The sequence below is a fragment of the Protopterus annectens genome, chromosome 6.part0, assembly GCF_019279795.1.
Source record: "Protopterus annectens isolate FY-2018-M chromosome 6.part0, PAN1.0, whole genome shotgun sequence".
NCBI lineage: Eukaryota > Metazoa > Chordata > Ceratodontiformes > Protopteridae > Protopterus > Protopterus annectens.
In genome coordinates, this window is record NC_056737.1 from 1,606,816,159 (window position 1) to 1,606,835,710 (window position 19,552).

Consider the following 19,552-nt stretch of genomic DNA (forward strand, 5'->3'; position numbering starts at 1 on the left):
ACCTCCTCTGGTTGATTTCTGCCTCTTGAACGCCTATTCCTGCCTCTCTGAGTTTTAGAGGAGTCTGGGAAGGACCAATTTTTGGAAGGCCAGTTCCTGCTAAACCTTGGAGGCTGAACCTGTAAGAAATCTTTCACTGTTTGCACAGATTTTGCCTTCTCTTCCATCTTCTTCAGTACCTGTTGGGCAGGAGAACCAAATAAACTGACCTTATCCATAGGAGCATCTAATAGCTTTGCTTTAACATGATCCGGCAAGACCTGTTCTTTCAACCATGCATGCCTTCGTATAACTGTGCCAGTCATGGCTGATCTAAATGAAGCCTCCAGTGCATCATAGCCACATTTTAAGGAATGGTTACTAACCTGCTGAATGTTATTCACCATTTCTAGAACATATTTCTTATCTAAAGAATCATCAGAGGACAGTTTCTTAGTTAACTGATCAAGCATAAACTCTTGGTATTGAATCATATGAAACTGACAGTTTAATACTCTAGCTGAGAGAGTAGCAGAGGTGTATACTTTTTTCCCCCATCTCTCTAAGGACCTGGATTCCCTTTCAGAAGGGAAAGGGTTTTTCGCTGAGGTCGAAGCTACTGCCTTAGGCCCCTGGGAGATAGTCTCAGGATCTGCAAAAGGAGCCTTGTATAAATGGTGATGAGTGTCCGGGACCCTGTAGAACCTATCGGGCTTAGCAGGGGCTGGAGGTAAAGTATCAGGAGCAGTGCAAGCATCATTAAATGCATCATCCACAACAGGAAGAACTGGAGGTATAGCTAAAGGCCTATGTTGCGGTAAGTGTAAAAAGGTCCTAAGCCTTTTCTTGAATCTGAGAAATCTTGTCCCTGCCATTGGAATTGCTCTCTCATGGCATGTAAAGTTTCCCCAAATGAAAATTCCTCTGGTGGAGAGGCAGAAGGAATCGATTATTCAGCATCTGAATCTTCATAAGTAGAAAAAGGAGCCTCTGGATGGTCTGTATTGTCTGTATCATCAGAAGAGTCATCTGAGGACACTGGCTCAGGGGGCTCTGCTCTAGGTCTCTTTTCTGGAGGTTGAGAGGCCCTGTCTGGGTGAGATTGGGATCCCCTTATTAAAGAGATGAGATCCTCTGCCAGAGTAAGCATTTGGGAACTGGAACTGGGCCTGTGAGAGGGGGGCTTAACAGGCACAGACTTAGAAGTTTTGGCTGCTTTAGCCCTGGCAAAGGCCTTTATAGACATGGCTGCAGGAGGCCTAGCAGCACCACGTGCTGGGGTAGAAACATCCAAAGGGATGGTGTCCGATAATTCTTGTGAAACCACAGTATTAGGTAAAACTTCAGTGGCCTATTCAACAAGGGTAGAAGAGGCCTCGGTAGTAGTCAAGGATTCGGCTGAAGATTGAGCCGTTTGCTCGGTTTCGGCCGAAACCGAGACACTCGCGGTTTGCTTAACAGTGGTTTCGGCCGAAACCGCGGACCGCGAGTGTCGGTCCTTTTCTTTGCGTTTCTTAATTTGAGTAGTCGGAGGATCCGACGGCATTATGTACGCAAAATCTGAGCGGAAAAACTGTTCAGCAAACTCCGACCGACGCCTAAGCATTCGTCGGTTGAAAGAAGCACAGGCTAAACAAGCTGCTACGTCGTGGCCTGGGCCTAAACAAGGTAAGCAGTAAGAGTGGAAATCTTTATGAGGTATTTGTTTCCCACAAGTTAAACAGTTATTCACTTTTTCTGACATCGGCTGAGGCAAGAAAGAGTCCCCAACGGGGTACTTAGCTTTTTAGAAGTCTTCGAAGTAGTATTCGGTAGTAGTAATCTCTGGATCTGACCGACCGGCACTTGCGAACAGCTTCTGCTTCGGGCACCACGCGGCAAGAAAGACTGAGGAAAATGGCGTCGGCTGATGCTTTTATACCCGAAGAACTGCAGCTATGACGTCGGGTGAAGTGCGACACCAGCCGAGGCCAGACCCAGACTTTGGAATCCGGCCGACCGAAGGGCTGCCTGACGACAGGACAACCCATTTGTAAGGACTGCAGATGCATCCTTGAAGGACATCACCATAACAAGAGAGAAAGTTATACTGTATGTACTATAACATTCTTTACGCTAAGTTAAATACATTCAAGGTAGGCATAATATTCTGACAAACACTCGTCTTTACTCACCTCCTATTTTTGATCACAGATGTAGAGCAATGCATATACAAGGCATGCAGAGTATCTAGTCTATGAACATGAGGACTGCATCTCTGACCTCTGCAGATGATGATGACATCCTCTTAAACACAATGACTATGATCTCCAGCAAGCATTGGAGTGAATGTCTGCCAAGTGTGAAATGGTTAGGATGAAAAACGCACCTCCAAATGTCAGGTCATGGTTCTCTTGTGAAAAGAGTAGGCCATTCTCTCTCTGGGTGAAAGCTGTGATGCACTGCTACTTCAGGTTGAGGACTTATGCTGGAGTCTTCTTCACAAGTGAAGACAGAGTGTATCAACAGACTTTCAAGCAGACTGGTACATATGTGTGGCAGGACTGCAAGCCCTATACTAGAATGTGGCACTGAAATAATAGCAGAGTCAAAAGGGTAAAGTTCTCAATTCAGCCCATGCACCCATCCTCACTTATGGTTGTGATTTTAGGGAAGTAACCCAAAGGATGAAAGCACAGGTGAAAACAGAAAAAATGAGGTTCCTTTGCAGGGTAGCTGGTGAAGGGCATAGCGATCTCAATGAACCTCAAGATACAGACACTGCTCCTCTGTGTTAAGGAGAGTCAGTAGATGTCATTTGAGCACCATGTCAGGATGCTCCCTGACTGCCACCCATTAGTGTGTCAGGCACAGTCCACCAGGAAGTGGCTCTAGGTAGATCTGTGATACACTGGAGGGACTATAATTCTGCTTGCCTGGGAATACCAGTGAATTCCTTAAGATGAACTGAAGAATGCTTCTGGGAAAAGGGAAGCCTGGACTACTCTGTTTAACTTATTTATTTTATTTATTTATTTTTTATTTCATTTATTTTACATTTGTTGACTGGGATAGTCTGACTGGATATATGCCCATTTTCAGCGAAGGCCGGGGAAAAAAAGAGACAGTACATACATCACTGAGTGATAAACTCAGGCAGACATGTTTAGTAAAATACAGACAAAGAATACAGGCAGATATCAATATACACAATGTGCAGACTTACATCTGATTGACAAAGATGGATCAGAAAATGTGAACATAGAATACAATCAGATCTCATAATTCATAATGCTTACACATTCAAATGCTATGAGGCATAGATACTTGGCTAAACAGCAAGACATGTATTAGTGAAGTTGTTAGGTTTAGAACAAGAGCACAGCCAATGAGATGTAAGGCAGTTTTTGAGTTCTCTTTTAAATAGGGGTAGTGAGGTTTCCTTGGTAACGGCATTAGGGAGTAGATTCCAGACTTTACCGGATGAGATGAAAAATATAGCATCGCCTGCAGAGTTGTTGGATTTTTGGGTCAGTATCATTAGTTTATTAGCTGAGCATAATGGCCTGGGGGCATTATGAGGGGTGAGAATACTTTTGAGGGTAGGGATGTTATCAGGTTGATGGAGTATTTTATGCGCTACTATAAGCTGGTTGAACTGTAGAAGGGCAGGATACTCTAGCCATCCCAGTGATTTGAGGTTCTGGCAATGGTGGGTCCTAAAAGCTATGCCTGTAGCGAATTTGGCTATATGATTGTAAAATCCTGACAATTTGTTGAGATCACTTTTGGATAGGTTGGTGAGTATAGGGGAGGCATACATAAGGGTAGAAAGGAGGTGTGATCTTGCAAATGCTACCCTAGCTAGGGGGCGAGGAAAGGTTTGGCTCTGTACAGGGAACCAAGTTTTTTGTTGACGGACTTAATAGTGTGATCGACAGGTTTATCAAATTTAAGGTAGTTGTCTATTATTACGCCTAGAACCTTTGTATAGTTATCAGGGGAGATAATGGTGTCATTGCTAGATTTGATGTTGAAGGAAGGAGAAGGAATTCTACAGTTAGGGGAGAAAAGTAGTAGCTTGGTTTTGTTAGGATTTAGAAGCAGGCAGCGATTAGCTAGCCATGTTTCTACCGTGCTGAAAGTGGTCTGGGTGAGAGTTAGAAGTTGTGTAGGAAAGAAGGCAGAGCATATTAGCATTGAGTCATCTGCATATTGGATGCAGGTGGCTCCTGGGATGGTGGTGTGCAGATCAGATAGAGAAAAGAAGGGGACCTAGCATGGACCCTTGTGGGACACCTAGGGTTAGAGGAAGTTGGGATGACAGCTTGCTCTGCCATAAGACAGCCTGCTGTCTACCGTTTAGGTAGGAGTGAAACCATTGTATTACGTGTTGGTCTAAACCGATGGTTTGCAGGGTATTGAGCAGTAGCTGATAGTTGACCATATCGAAAGCTTTTGAGAGATCGAGGAAGAATGCTGAAGACAGCTTGTTGTTGTTATGATGAAGACTGATGACATTAGAGAAAGAAAGAAGAGCCATGGTGGTACTGTGGAATGGCCTAAAGCCATGCTGAGAGTCGGCAAGCATTCCGTTTTCAAAGGTTCATAGGTTCATACTAGGCTATCTGCCCTAGGGCATTTATAAGCCTAGCCAGAGTGTGTTTGGCTTTCACCACCCATATTAAATGAATTTTGCTATGCCCTTTTTCGAGGTTAGTATACTGTGCCTCTGTCTAACAGTGACACAGAAGTGATACCCGGGGTAAACCTACGATCTCCCATCCACTCCTCAAGATTCCTCTTGAAGAGAGTCAATGAGGGACTCTGCCTAACCTGGACTGGGATTTTATTCCAGAGTGAAGGGAGCCTCTGGGTTATGAATCTGTCCCTCCAGCATGTCCTATTTATTTCAGTGCTGAGGTTCAAGTCTCCCGAGCACGTAGCTTGATGGGATATGGATTTTCTGAGGTGCAGCATGTCCATTAATTCCGGGTTGGACATGGCTTTATACGTCAGGCACAGATCGCCTCTGAGCAGGCGGTATACCACTGAGTAGAGCTGGAGTTTCTTTAACCGGGAAGCATATGGCTTCCATATTAAATGAGTCTTTTGATCCTCTTGGTGAGGTAGCTTTGTGGTCCTTCCAGCTGCTGCAGGTGTCCGGTAAGGTACATCCCAAAAGGGGCATTGTACTCAATTATGGGCCTGATGAGGGATGAGTAAAGAGGCACGATGACCTCCCCTGATCTAGATGTGAATCTCTTCATGATTAGGTGGGCTATATAAAATGCTTTTCTAACCACTTTGGCCACGTGGTTTTCAAATGAGAGATTGCTAACAACTTGGGTCCCCAGGTCCCTAATTACTTCTTTCGTATTTAATGGATTACCACCTATGTGGTAATTTGTGGGCACTTTGTTTTTGCCAAAGGGGATGACTATACACTTTTTGGCATTTAGCTTGAGGCCATGGCTCTGGCACCAGTTGTCTGTTTCTAAGAGGCCCTTTTGTAGGATGCTTGTGTCAGCTGGAGAGTCGATTATGGCGCCTAGTTTGCAGCCATCTGCGAAATTGGTCAGCCACAGTCCTTCTGTGTTGGCCTGTACCTCCGAGAAATATATACCGAACAAGAGAGGTCGCAGGACTGAGCCTTGTGGGATGACACTTGTAACTGGTTTGGAGTCTGACATGGCTCCTGAAATTTTAACCATGTGGGTTCTGTCCTTGAGCCAGTTTGCAACCCATCTAATGACATAGGGGTTTATATTTAAGCTGGTGAGCTTATCTATAATGCCCGAGTGGGGTACTGTATCGAAGGCTTTTGCAAGGTCCAGGTAGGTTGTGTGGACCACCTTCCCCTCGTCAATGGCCTTGGTGACTGTTTCAAAGAAATCAACCAGGTTTAAGAGGCAGGATCTGCCCTTAACAAGGCCGAACCGGGTAGGATCCAGTGTCTGTAGGTCCCTAATATCGTTATTTATGAGGTCCATGATGATCCTTTCCATAGCTTTGCAGACCAAGCTAGTCAGGCTTATGGGGCGATAGTTTCCAGGATCCGTTGAGGCACCACCTTTGTGGAGAGGGACCACTGTTGCTGTACGCCACTCTTTGGGTACATATCCTGTAGTAAGGCTGAGATTGAACAGTAGTTTTATGTTTGGGTTTAGCTCTTCTTGCAGTTCATGTAGGACGCAGCCTGGGACACCGTCTGGTCCCATTGATGCTGTGTTTTTTGCTTTGGAGAGGGCGGCTCTTACCTGAGCATCTGAGATGTCAGGGCAGCACTCTGCTGGGATAGATATTTGCCCTTTTGGTGGGGGGGAGAAGTTTGCGCTGAACCTGTCAGCTAAGATGTTGGCAATGTCTGCGGGTTCGGTGTATTTTTTGTCATTTTGGACTAATTTTGAGCATATCTGGGAATTCCCACCCAGATTCCTAACATAACTAAAGAAAGCCTTGTGATTATCCTTAGTGTCCTGTGCAATTTTTCTCTCGAAGCTGGCCTTAGACGATTTTATGAGTGCTCATAGTTTTTTGCTAATACTGATCAGAGATGTCTTCCCTTTTTGGGATTTTGCTCTATCACGTAGTAGCTTCCTCCTTCTATTGTATAGTTTGTTTATGGCTGGGGTCCACCAGACAGGACGCCTGCCTTTGGAGGATTGGGTCTTGGTTTTATATGGGATTGCATGATCCATGCATTCCTGAAGGTGTTCACAGAATGTGTTTATAAAGGATTCTGCAGTCTGGGCCGTATTTTCCACAGGCCAGGGGGCTTTGAAGGATTCCACCTCGGTTTTGAGGAGTGTGAAATTTGCTTTAGAGAAGTTTTTCACTGTGGTTTTCTGGGCACGGGGTGGGGTCAGGATGTGAATATCCAGTGAGATTAGTTTATGGTCTGATCTTACCAATGAGGGATACACTTCTGGTCTGGAGCATAGAGCCTCCATGTTGGTGATGATCAGGTCCAGTATGTTTTCCCCTCTTGTGGGAGTGGTAACAAGTTGTTCCATAGCATTTGAGTTTATAAATTCTAGGAACCTTTGGGCTAGGGTGTTGGAGCTAGAGTAATGCTCCCAGTCTATGTTTGGGTAGTTGAAGTCGCCCGATATAATGGTGTTTGGAGAGACCTTCATATTTTCCAGTGTTCTCAGGAAGGCCGAGTGGGGTTCCTGGGTTTGGGAGGGTGGTCTGTAGCAGGCTATAAACTGGAAGGCAGTTTTACCCACTGTTAGTTGCACATGGATAGTCTCTGATGCTTCGTGCTGTGCCACCAACCTGGAGGTGTGGGTATCTTTGACGAATATTGATACTCCCCCTCCTTTTGTGGTTCGGTCCAAGTTTTGGGGCCGAAAAGCATGGTATAAGGTATAACCTGGTAGTGCTGGCTGTTTTGAATAAGAAAGTGCATGATTTATTTGTGTATACATCTTTCCATGATTTTAGCTAAGTGGTGAAAGAATGGCTATTGGTCTAAAGTTAAATAATTCTGTGGAACTTCCTCCTTTATGAAGAGGTATAACATGTGATATTTTCCATATTGCTGGGATGGATCCTTCTGAGACGGATCTGTTGATTAGAACAGAAATGGGAAGTGCTAAGGCATCAGTTGCTTTTTGAAAATATTCAGCTGGCAGGTGGTCGGCAGCTAGTGTAGTAGCTTTTAGCTTTTTGAGTAAGATCCGGATCAGGTTGGTAGGTATGGTTTGAAAGGTAAAGGTGGGTTGGGTGCTGCGTGGATCAGGGCTAGATGTGCCAGAGCTGGTGTTTGTGTCCGATGGAGTGAGATGGGTAGCTAGAGACTGGATAGTTTCAGTAAAGAAGGAGTTGAAGCCGTTTGCAATTTCAAAAGGGGATTTATCAAGGGTAGCTGATGGGGTAGGAGTGGCGAAACGGCATGGGTGGAGAAGATTGGTTAATACCAGTCCAGAAGTTTTGAGGTTTTAGCTGATATTTTTGTTGTAGGAGGGTGTAGTGATTTTTTTTGTCTAGAATGACAGATTTTTTTGGTCTGGTTCCTTAGCTGCCGGTATCTTACTTGGTCCATAGGGGCTTTGGCAACATGCCACCTGGACCAGGCGTTGTTTCTTGGTTTAATTTTGTTTTTTGTTTCTTTAGATAGCCATGGTGCAACAATGGCTTTTACATGGATGGTCCGGGTAGGAGCATGGTGGTTAAGGATAGCCAGAAATTTGGTACTGAAGTACTCAACTGCTTCTTGTAATGGGAGTCATTTCAAGACATTCCAATTACATGCTTTGAGTTCTTTTTGGAAGTTGTCAAGGTTAAAGTTCCTGACGTTTCTTATAGTTTTGTAGGTGGGCTGGTTGGGAATGTCGGCTTTGAGCCTATTAATATAGTTAAGGCAGTGATCACTTAAGATCACTGGGTAATGCACCTGACTAGTACTTTTGGGGGTGGCTGTTAAGTATCCAATCGAGGATATTATCCTTGACTCTATTTTTGCTAAATCTGGTGGAGGTGGCAACGATCTGGAGGTTTAAATGGGTGGAGGGAGTTTCAGAGGAACAGGTGTTCCAATCAGTGTTAAAGTCCCCCAAGACAATGGTTTCCTGGAGATAGTTAGAAGCTAGCCATTGTAAGCTATTTTCTAGAGTATTATCATTCTTGCCAGGTGGAATGTAAATGGAGACAATGTATCTGCATTTATTTTTGTTTATTATTAGTTTGGTGATGAGAATTTCTGTATTTGCCAAACTGGGGTGGCTGTTGGGTGTCAATTGTTATTGTTAGGGTAGACATGTATAGTACAACTACACTGCCACCCTTTCTGGAGATCCGGTCCAGTCTAAGGATGATGTACTGTGGGGGGGTTATTTTGTTATCTTTGGTTATTGGTTTTAGCCAGGTTTCTGTGAGGCAGAGGATATCAGGGGAGTGAACAGCTAAGAGTCCACATAGGCTATGGATCTTGTTGTTTAGGCTTCTGATGTTGCGATGACAGACCAGAAATTAGTTTGGAAGTCTATCAATCTGGGTAGTACACGTTGGGTTGTTAGATAGTGTGCTTGGGTCTACTGTTGTGGATGGACCAGGGATGGGGTGGATGTCTCCATTCTTCATAAGATTAATTTTTAAGTTGCTTATGAGTCTTAAAAATTGTTTATGATTTTTTCGTAGCTTTTGGTTTTTAAGCTAATGTAGGAATTAGGAGAGGGGGTGGTTATGTGGTGGATAAACTTATTAAATGCTGGGTTGGTGTCCGAGAGTTTGGGTATTGGATTTCAAGATGCTGTACATATTTATAGGAGCTTAGGTGATAAGGAATGAATAGCAGGGGTACTAAGAGTAACATTATTAGTGTTTTAGCTGTAGTCATAGTAAATTACTAGGGTAGGGTTCTGTGTTGAGTGTATGTGGTGGATAAAAGATTAGAGAGAAAAGAATAGCTATGGGTGGGTGAATATGGATAGTGGGAGGGATAGAGGGTGTATTATTGTGCTAGGAGTTTGCTGGGTTCTAGGAGCATGTGTAGTTGGTTAGCTAATTAAGAGGACGTGCCAGTGGTACTATAAACATAGTCCTACCGGGGGTGGGTGGGGTATGGGGGCAGGGTGAGGCATGGAGCAAGCGAAGTGAGCGGAGTGGGGCTAAACCAGTAAAGCAGATGCCTAGAGGCAGCACGTGCAGGTATGAGTTACAAGCATGCTTTTTTGTTTCTTTTTATATTCCCAATACTCTGTTCCTAGGCCCTAATATTAAAAACTACACAGTTCCCTGCCTGCTTCTTAATTTACAATGCAGAGAGCCCCTATATACTAAACTTAATACCACTTAATACGTCTACGACCCCCACTGGGAAAGTGGAGAGGAAATTATGATAAAGAGTCTTTAAGAGAACTATCACTCCAACATTAATACAGCAACCTCTCTTCTACAGTATCTTTTCAGAAGAAAAAATAAACAAGTACAGCAGAAAACAAGCTAACCTGATAAGTGACTGACGTGCAATATTCATATAACTAATGAGTATATTCATGCTGTCATGGTTAAAAATATCATCAAATCCATTTTTCTACATAGGTTTTGGGTGTCATGTGAACTTCCACCACCTCTCTAGATTCAGTGCTCTTCTTACCTTTGAGTTATTGACTATTGCAGGTCTTTCACAAAATCCATAAACGTATATCCTGGTTGGGTGTCCTTATTTCCTCTTCCATTCTTCCTGTCTCTCTAAAATCTTCTTCACCACCATCTGTTTTCCTGCACATGTGACTGAACCATTGTAAACTGTTCTCCTTGACCTTCTCAACTAGAGCTACTCTAGCTTCTGCTCTGATGTCCTCATTTCTTTGTCTGTACAACAATGTACACCATACCACTCATCTTAGGCACATCATCAACTTCCTGAAGTTGTGTCCCATGCAGAAACAAGGGTGAATCATTAGTTTGTACACCTTACTCTTCATCCTCTTTGGCATTCTGTTGCACATTCTCCCTGACACTCTAAGCCAGTTTGTTGCAGCACCTCTGATTCTGGCTTTGTGCTCCTCATTCAGACTTTCTTGTTCCTCAACCACCTATTCCACCATTTTCCCTTCTATCTCAATTTTCAACAACTTCTGATTTCCCAGATTTGTTGCCAGGATATCTATCTTGTTTGTACTCATTTTCATCTCATGTGTCTTCAGTTTTGCAGTCCAGTCTCCTGTCATTACTGAAGTTCCTGTTCAGAGTCTGCTTGTAATACAATTTCATCTGCATACAGTTCCTTTATTGATCTGACCCCTCTAACCTATCTGCTAATAATACCAGTATGAAAAGCAGTAGGCTAAAAGCTGAAAGCCGATGTACACCCATTCCCATACAGAATCTGTCTGGGAGCTGAACACTGTTAGTACTTGTATCACTGGGTCCTTGTACTTAGCCTGTATTAATTCTGTCAGTGTTTCTGGGACTTCAAACCATCACAGAACTACACAAATCAGCTTTTTCTTGGGACTTTGTTATATGCTTTGTCCAAGTCTACAAATGCCCAGTTGGACTTTTCCTTCATCTCCAGCTTCTTCTCCATTATCTGTCTCTCTGGAAACATCAGGTCAGTTGTGCTGCATTCTGACCTGGATGTAAACTGCTCATCTCCCATTTTACTTTCTACTATTCTGCATATTTCCTTATCAATCACCATCTCTGGCACTTTTTTGCAGTGTGATGGGTATAATCACAAACTAAGATGAACAAGGAATTTGGGATCTTGAAGGATCAGCCTTTATAAAAAAGAGAGAGGATGCCAGATTTTTTCAGAGCTAAGAGAAAGAGGATGTAAATCCGCACATAAATTAAAGCAAATGTTGACAACATTACTGAAATTAAACTCAACTCCAACTGGCACAATATACATTCAGATTAAGGAGTACATGATTTAAGTGGAATATGTTAAATAAAGGTTGTAAAATACATAAATGAAACTGTCTTTTTCACATAGATAACTGCTACAATATCCTAAGATGTGTCAGACTTAGTTTTCTACTTACCCAGTCCACAATCAGAATCTTGCTTACATTTAGTCTTTGCTGTAAAAGTTTAGCTGCAATCGACACAGAGTTGAAGTAACAAAACCCCCTAAAGGATTAGAGATTAAAACGGGAATCATTACAATGGACTTCAACTTTAAAAGCTCATATTTTGTAAGCGGCTCTTCTAAAATATGAACATATTTTCAAACTCCTTCCATTTTAACTTAGAAGCACATTTACAGCATCTAAAACTACACAGAATGATACCAATATTCAATGTAAAAGTTATTTCAGTGGATTACAGCTAAGGGTTGTTAAAATTTCATCCTGCAGTCCTGGGTTTGATGCACTGCAACTATGCAACTATTAGCTAGTCATTTAATGCATAAAACCAAACTTTATTCCTGGGTCATATTGAAAATATACAGCTGTGCCTAGTGGATTTTCTGGTTGACAAAGTAATATTTTACATTAAAGGTCATGAATATTATTTAAGAAAGTAAAACAGCAAAACAGTCACTATTTCAATCCTACATTCTTGAATTAGTAAGTTAAAAAGTAGCATACGAGACTATAGAAAGGTCACTGGTACCACAGTAAATTCCACGATCCACACTTGATTTAAATAAAAGCACAAGCTACACGCTGCAGGTGTAGAGGATTTTTTATACCAGGAGACTGGGAGGGGATGGAAATGGCAGGAAGTAGGGAAGAAACAGAGACTGAACAAGTGGGGGCATCAGTACAGGGAACAATAAACTCCAGTGGTATTGGTAATCAGGAAACAGTGGTGTTAGTGTATCTAAGAACACACTTAGGAAGAAAAGTTCCTTTACACCTCCCACACACAAAACTTTAACATCTTTTGAGAATGTAGTTACCAAAGAAATCTATTCCTTGTGTAAGCAATCGAACAACACATTTTAGATCTGGGGACATATTAAACAACATTAGGGTCATGTCTGCTGATACAGCAAAGATCTTTGATATTCTTTAGTTTAAATCAGGTCAACATTGCTCACAATAGGATCAATTTGTTCTTAGAAGAGTTTTTGTTGGATGAGAGAATTGATTTAGACCCATCATTGCAGGCACATACAGCAAAACCTTTCCTTTTGGTAGAATGGTTGACTTTTGGTCAAAAGGTGTCAGCACATCATCAGAGATTAGTAGGAATTTCTGGGGATCTTCACCAAAGAGTTATGGAGTCCAGGTATGATCTTTGTCACGGTTGACATCAAGGATCTTTTCTCCTGCATTCCTAAGGATGAAAGATTTACAGCCAGTTTGAGGAAACACAGTGGGCTTAGTTGGGAGAAGATTAGGCTCATTTCTGAGTTTACAGAAATTGTACTTGACAACAACTTCATTTTCTTTGAAGGTGAATATTTTCGACAAATCTCTTCTTGGATTGGGAGGAAGAGTTTGTACTCATTGTCCAAATTCATTGAATACATTAATCAGACTACCACTTATTTAGAGTTTGTACACCAATACAACATGAGTGGAATCAACTATCTTGATGTGTACATATTCAATGAAGGACACATTTAGTAATGGTTATTTTGATCAAGGATGTGACTAGCTTTGTGTTACAGGAATACAATCCTCCCTGATACCTTTGTATACAAAACAGGCCCAAATATTAAAAATCTTATTGAATGGAAGGCCAATAGACAAGGGGGGAGTAACAACATACAGAGATGGGGGACCAGGAAATGTGGTAGATGTTCACAATGTGCCTTTGTATGTGAGGATGCATGTTGTACTTTAGAAAACATCAACAACAATAAAATTAGATTTGCCAATGGTAACTGCAACACCAAGCATTTGATTTAAAACCGACAGGTTATTTAAAAACAAATTCGATCACATTTATTGTATAAACAATGCCTTATTTAGGCACATTTCTAAAAGTAAAACATGTGACAAGTTTAAATTTGCAATTTTGGACATTAAGAGAACAGTGGGAGAGAAAGAAATAAAATGGCAGTTGAAATTAAATGCAGCGTGTCTTCCAGGTCTCAATGACATGATCCCCACAAAACCCTTGGTTAGGAACACATAACATTCCATTTATTACAAAATCTGGATACTGAATTTTATTGTCTTTATATCAACATTATATTATGGCATGTATTAGCAGTGTTTTAGTAACAGTTGAATTTTGTACCTACCAAATCCTGTCTTGTTAGGACAAATGTCAAGACTGATTTCTAACAAGTGACAATGTTTGACACTGCATCTTTGTGCCATTTTTAAATATGTACCACACAGTACAATGTTGTTGCCTTTGGCAAAGAGTTGGTTTTTAAGTGTATAAATTTATACACAATTTCATTTAGTGTTGTATTTATTTAAATCATTTTGGGAACTATAGAAAGGTCAGAGCATACATTAAAACTTGCTAGGCTTGTATGGGTCTGATTATATATATATATATATATATATATATATATATATATACTCACTTGTAGATGAACATCTCTTAGAGTAGCCAGACCAATGGCATAGGCAAGGCATCACAGAACACTGACAGTAACTTGGGATCTGTAAATGACTTAGGAAGATGGGGGAAGGTACAGGCTTGAGTGGACCCACTGCCAGTTCATCAGTCCTGAAGGCTGGTCACTGCTGTATCATATCCCAGCAGAGATCAAGGATATAAACACTGTGGCTTTAAGTTATAACCCATCAGACTCCACGTGCTGTGTGCATGGGAACACATGCAGATGTGCAGTGACTGCATGCCTGGCTCAAGAAGGAAGTAGATAAATAAAAAAAAAATAAAGATTTCCAAGTTGCAGTATGATGGGCCCACATATAAACTGATCCACTCCCAGGTGCAGAAGGAGTCTTTAAATCCTAACAGCTTTTCTTCCTTGGAAAGCGAGGAAACACCCAGTGATGGCAGATGCCAAATTATCACCCCTATGAAACATGGAAAGCAAAGGAGTTCCAAATCATATGGAGTACAGACAGAATCAGATTTCAGCAGCAAAGCTTCACAGAAAAAAATCTTAAAAAGGAAGTACTGGAAGGATTCATTCTAATGGGACAACTTTTATGTATGTTCTATCGGATAGCAACATTCTCAGTACCAGTATGTATGAAATCATGTGTCTCCTATCCCAAACTGGCCCCGACTGAATGAAACAGGAAACAAAAATAAGATGGCATTTGCACATCAGAGACCCATCTTTACTCACAGATATTCCAAGGCTACTATGTCTTATGGTCATTTACACCTTGCCAGTATCCTTCGTCACCCTGCACATCCTTTTCCAAGAAGGGTTTTACTAGTCAATCCTAATTATGTTTAAAAGAGGATAGCGAGTTGCACTGCTTAACATCCAGGGAAACCTTATTCTAATGGTTAGGGAGGAACTGGGTATTACACCTGTCCCACCAGAGTGTTTTATTTATCTGTTGGTAAAGATTTAGGTCCCTAGTTCTAACACCAGGGCAACCACTGGACTTAAGGAAATACAGGACAATGGGGTATCTAATGGCACAGAAAGCAAGATATCTCCCCTTATAAGTCCATAAAATGCTAAATAAAGGGATGGAGTTTCTAGCTTCTCTTGATAGCTCAGGGACTTCAGAGGGCTGTGATTTTTTTTTTTTGGGGGGGGGGGCTCACTAAAGATCCTAAAGATATTCCTCTGGCAATTAGCTGTACTAAATAAAAGATTTCAGGACAACAGTTGTCACATGATGGTCAAAAGAGAGGTAGTTATCAACTATTCACTGACTACATTTTCGTTTTGTAATGGTGCGTTATTTATACAGAAGGACAAGGGTAGGGAGTGTCACTCAAAAGTGACAATACTCAGCTTTTTCACATTTACCTTGGCTCTATTTTTAGTACACCACATTCACTAGGAAGAGTTCATTTTGGAGGGTTTGAGTGTTAGAGGGTGACTTGACAACAACTCCAATTTACAGCTCCAGCAAGCATTGTTAGCCACAGGTCTTAGCTCTCTGCTTGGAGATGTGCGAAGTAAAGGACATAAAGGTGAGACCCTATCACTAAGCCCAAAGGGACAATGCTATTCACTTTCATATTTTCTTAAGAGGTCTATAACTTTTGCATGGGTTCCATCTTTCAGTCTGTTTATTATCCATTTTACCACACATGGATCAGTTTTAAAGCATTTAGCTTCTGTATGATGCCAACATGAGGAATGGTATTGAAGACTTTGGCCAAGACAAGATATGCCAAATGTACTGCATAGTCACCGCCTACAACTTCCAAACCTTTTCATAAAACATTGGGAGGGTTGGCATAATGGTTAGGGTGTTTACCTCAGAGGCACAAAGTACAGGGTTTGATTCTCACCTTTGTGGGAAATTGGCTAAACTTAAAATGGCTCACAAAGGCAGCTAACTTAAAACTTACCTATGAACTTTGCCAGATTCAGTAGACGAGATCTACCCTTTAAAAAGTCAAACTGCTATATTCTGTGTACCATAGTTTATGCTTTCAGTTTTAAGACATTTAAAGGCTTTGCAAAGAAGGGTTGTTAAACTGACTGAACAGTAATTACCTGAATCAGTTGTAAGCCAACCCTTTCAGAGGAGCATCACTACTGCAGTGTGTCACTCATTATGGCAAAAAAACAGTAATTAAACTTATGTTAACCAGTTTAGGAAATGTGAAAGTGATTTGCTGATGTTCACAAAGGCTTAGTGGCATCTAAAGAGTAAAGCGTTGCAAAATATTTTCCTGTCTGTTACTGTTCACAGTTTTGAAGAATATTTTAATAAAGAGTTTTGTAAGCTTTTTATTAAAACCACGGCCTAAACAAATTTAAGCTATTCTAAGTTGAAGTCACCTTAGGAGTAGCATGAGCTGTGTCCATAGACTTTAATGGATGTATCACAACTCATGCATGGTGCAGAGATCATTAAAGTCTATGGACTCACAACGTGTTCCCTGTGCTGATGCTGCACCATCATCATCATCAATCCCCTTTCTCCTGTTTTTTTTTTCTACATGGGTTTGGGGTGTTGTGTCATCTGTCACCAGTTCTCGCTTCAATGCCACTCTCCCAAGTTCTTCGACAGTTTGCCTGACTGTCACAAGTCGTCTCTCAAACAATCTATCCATCACTTTACTGGACACCCTCATTCCCTCTTGCCTTCTTCGAGTCTATCCCAAGTTTTGTTCATCCAGACTGTCTTCTGCTTTTCTGGGAATGTGCCCAATCCACCGTAATTTGTTTTTGACTATCTCTTCCATTGGAGCTACTTTCTCATTTTTTCATCTGTACCACAGTGGCATCCTTTCACCTCTCTCAGGCACTTCATCTCCTTCCCCTGTAGCTTCCTCAACTGATCTGCCTTCATTGCCCAGGTTTCTATAGCATACAATAGTACTGGTTGCACCACTGTTTTGTATACCTTACTTTTCATCTTTTTTGGCATTCTTCTGTCATACACTAACCTTGACACTCTATGCCAGTTGACTGCAGCTACCTGATTCTAGCTTTAACCTCCTCATTCAGACTTCTCCTCAGCCTGCTATGGTTCATAGGTAGGTACTAGGCTATCTGCCCGAATGCATTTATAAGCCTAGCCAGAATGTGCTGTTTTTTGCTGCTTCCTTAGATTAGTTCCCTGTGCCTCTGTCCAGCAGAGCTATTGAAGTGATCCCTTGGGTAAGCTTTCTGTTTCCCATCCACTCGTCAAGGTTTCTCTTGAAGAGGGTTAGCGAGGAGCTCTGCCTAATGTAGAATGGAATCTTGTTCCAGAGCATGAGGTGTGTCTGGCTTAATAATTCATGACTGGTCACACCCCTCAAAAGCAAAAGGTATAGGAAATGGAACACCCCCAGCTGAGAGGAAAGAGGATTGGTGCATTTAAACAGCTGATTGACAGTGTGATGATTGAATGATTGTCTCAACAGTAAAGGAAGCAAACACTATAAAAAGGAACTTCCAGTCCCAATCTCTATGATCTGAAGAAGATACCAAAAGTGCTTATCGTTTGGAATACATAGGGACTGTTTTATTCTACATCAAGATTTTAACTTTTCCTACATTAAAAGGATTTTAACTGCCATTAAAGCTAGAAGCTTTTATTTGATCTGTTAGACTGGTTAAGCTGTTATCACAGTTCATCAGAGTCACATAGCAGCTACTACATCTTCAGTGTGGATACTTTGACCAAAAAGATTGGATACTTTGAAGCCATCATAAGACTGGAAACTTTGGAGCCATCATTTTGCTATGGTATAACTGCATTCACAGCGTAAATATCTTGTAAGTGCATTTAATTTAAGTACTGGAAATACTGTTTTACTTGTTACTGATAGCTGTACTTAAGCATTAGGAGGTACCCTTTCTTTATAGTATGAACAGCAATGGGCTCAGAGCTGAACCCTGATGTACACCCACTTCCACTGGGAACCCCTCAGAGAGTCCCAACACTGTTTGTACTTGATTCATTTGGTCCTTGTACATAGCCTGCACTAATTCTACATATGTTTCTACATTGATGCGACGGATGTTAAAATTCATTGTCTAAACTCTGTGTATTGTATGAAAATTATCAATTTTTAATTTTTTTTAAATACTAAAAAGCAGAAAACATTAGCAGATGGAGAGAGATACTGTACTGGTAGTTTATGCACCAAGTACAATGGTGCACAGGTACCATTATCTTCATCTGCAAATCACTTTTAAGCAAAAAGGTTTATTATCATGTTCCATGGAGGAAGTATTTTTGGTCTTCTTTAGCACTTTCAGTAAATGAGCTTTAGAAATAATTGGGGGAGTATAGCATTCCGATATTTCTAGGCTTTGAATAGCAGCCTTGGAGTGAAACTGGCACTAAAATTATTTTGCAAGGATACTGGCAATGTCTGTTTGGTCAGAATAGGATGCATCACTATGAATAAGTTCAGAGGAATGTGTAGTGATGTTTTTTAGTCTACTAACATAGCTAAATAAGGTTTCAGCAACCTTAAGTGGACCTCACAGTGTTTTTCAGATTTTTTTGTAATGCTTCTGGCATTTTCTTTTAGAAATATTGTTTTGAGTCACCTATATCACTTAAAGAGTTTATTTCTTTTCTTGTAGAGTTTATTTATGGTAGTGGACAATCAGAGTAATTTATTTCTGAATCTGCTGTGATACTTGGTTCTGGTAGGGACTGATAGCTCTGCGCATTTTTCTAAATGAGAATAGAATTCCTTAGTGAAACTTGATGTTACGTCAAGGCCAGGAGTGGTGCAGTCATAAATTAATTTTGATATTTCATCATAGAAACTTTGAGACTGGCATGTTTGTAGTTCTTGAATTCAATGGGGTTTGTTGTAGGAGCTTTTAAGAGTTTAAAAGAGAAAGTCACAAGTTTATTGTATTTTATACATCAAGTCTTCCTTGGATCCCCACTTAAAGTGTAGTCTCACAAGTTTTAAAGTCTATGCAAAATAAATGCTTTCTGGTAAAAAGCTTGATGAGAAAGTATCATTCATGCCCATGTAATATGTTTGAGAAAATTAGATCTTCATTAAATTGGAAAGAGCTTTCTCATATGCATAAGTGTCCAATGCATTTGAGGGAGTGAGGGACTTGCTCTTTCTTTCAGACAGAGGAGTTACTGCTAGTATCAACAGCTGGACTGCATGAGGTCTAACTTTGTGCCATGCAGTCAAATACTCTTTAGTGAACCCCCATAGTCAAATCAGTGTATACAGCAAAGTAGATGCCTGATCTTTGGTATATGGGACAGGAACCTATCTGATGTTCTTTTCCCCATAGTGAAATCAGTGTATACAACAGAGTAGATGCCTGACCTTAGGGATATTGGACAGTAAGCTATCTGATGTCTCTTGTTTCAAAACAGTAAGGATATCCTGTTGGGAAAGCTATTCTTGTGACACGCAAAAACAGTGAAGGACAGACAGCCATCACAGATGCCTGAGGAACAGCATCTAGACTGGCCAACTCAGCAATTTCCAGGAATGCCTGCCTAGAGCTAATTGACATTATCATACAGCCTGCCTCTGACAGTCGATGGTGAGGACACAGCTGTTCAAGGCAGTGAAGTCGGCTAGACAAGGAAACCTCTCACCTAAACAAATGCCTCCAGACCTCCGTGGGACT

The 19,552-nt window shown here is 41.3% G+C and overlaps 1 protein-coding gene across 6 annotated transcripts in view; it reads right to left on the reverse strand.

The window, feature by feature from the left end:
* HDAC4 (histone deacetylase 4) overlaps positions 1-19,552 on the reverse strand; it is a 3,124,471-nt gene that overhangs the window by 588,923 nt on the left and 2,515,996 nt on the right. For all 6 annotated transcript variants that reach the window (XM_044075061.1, XM_044075057.1, XM_044075060.1 and 3 more), the window contains one exon: positions 11,457-11,544. In XM_044075061.1, the coding sequence (XP_043930996.1) occupies positions 11,457-11,544 (88 nt within the window). The remainder of the gene's footprint in view (positions 1-11,456; positions 11,545-19,552) is intronic.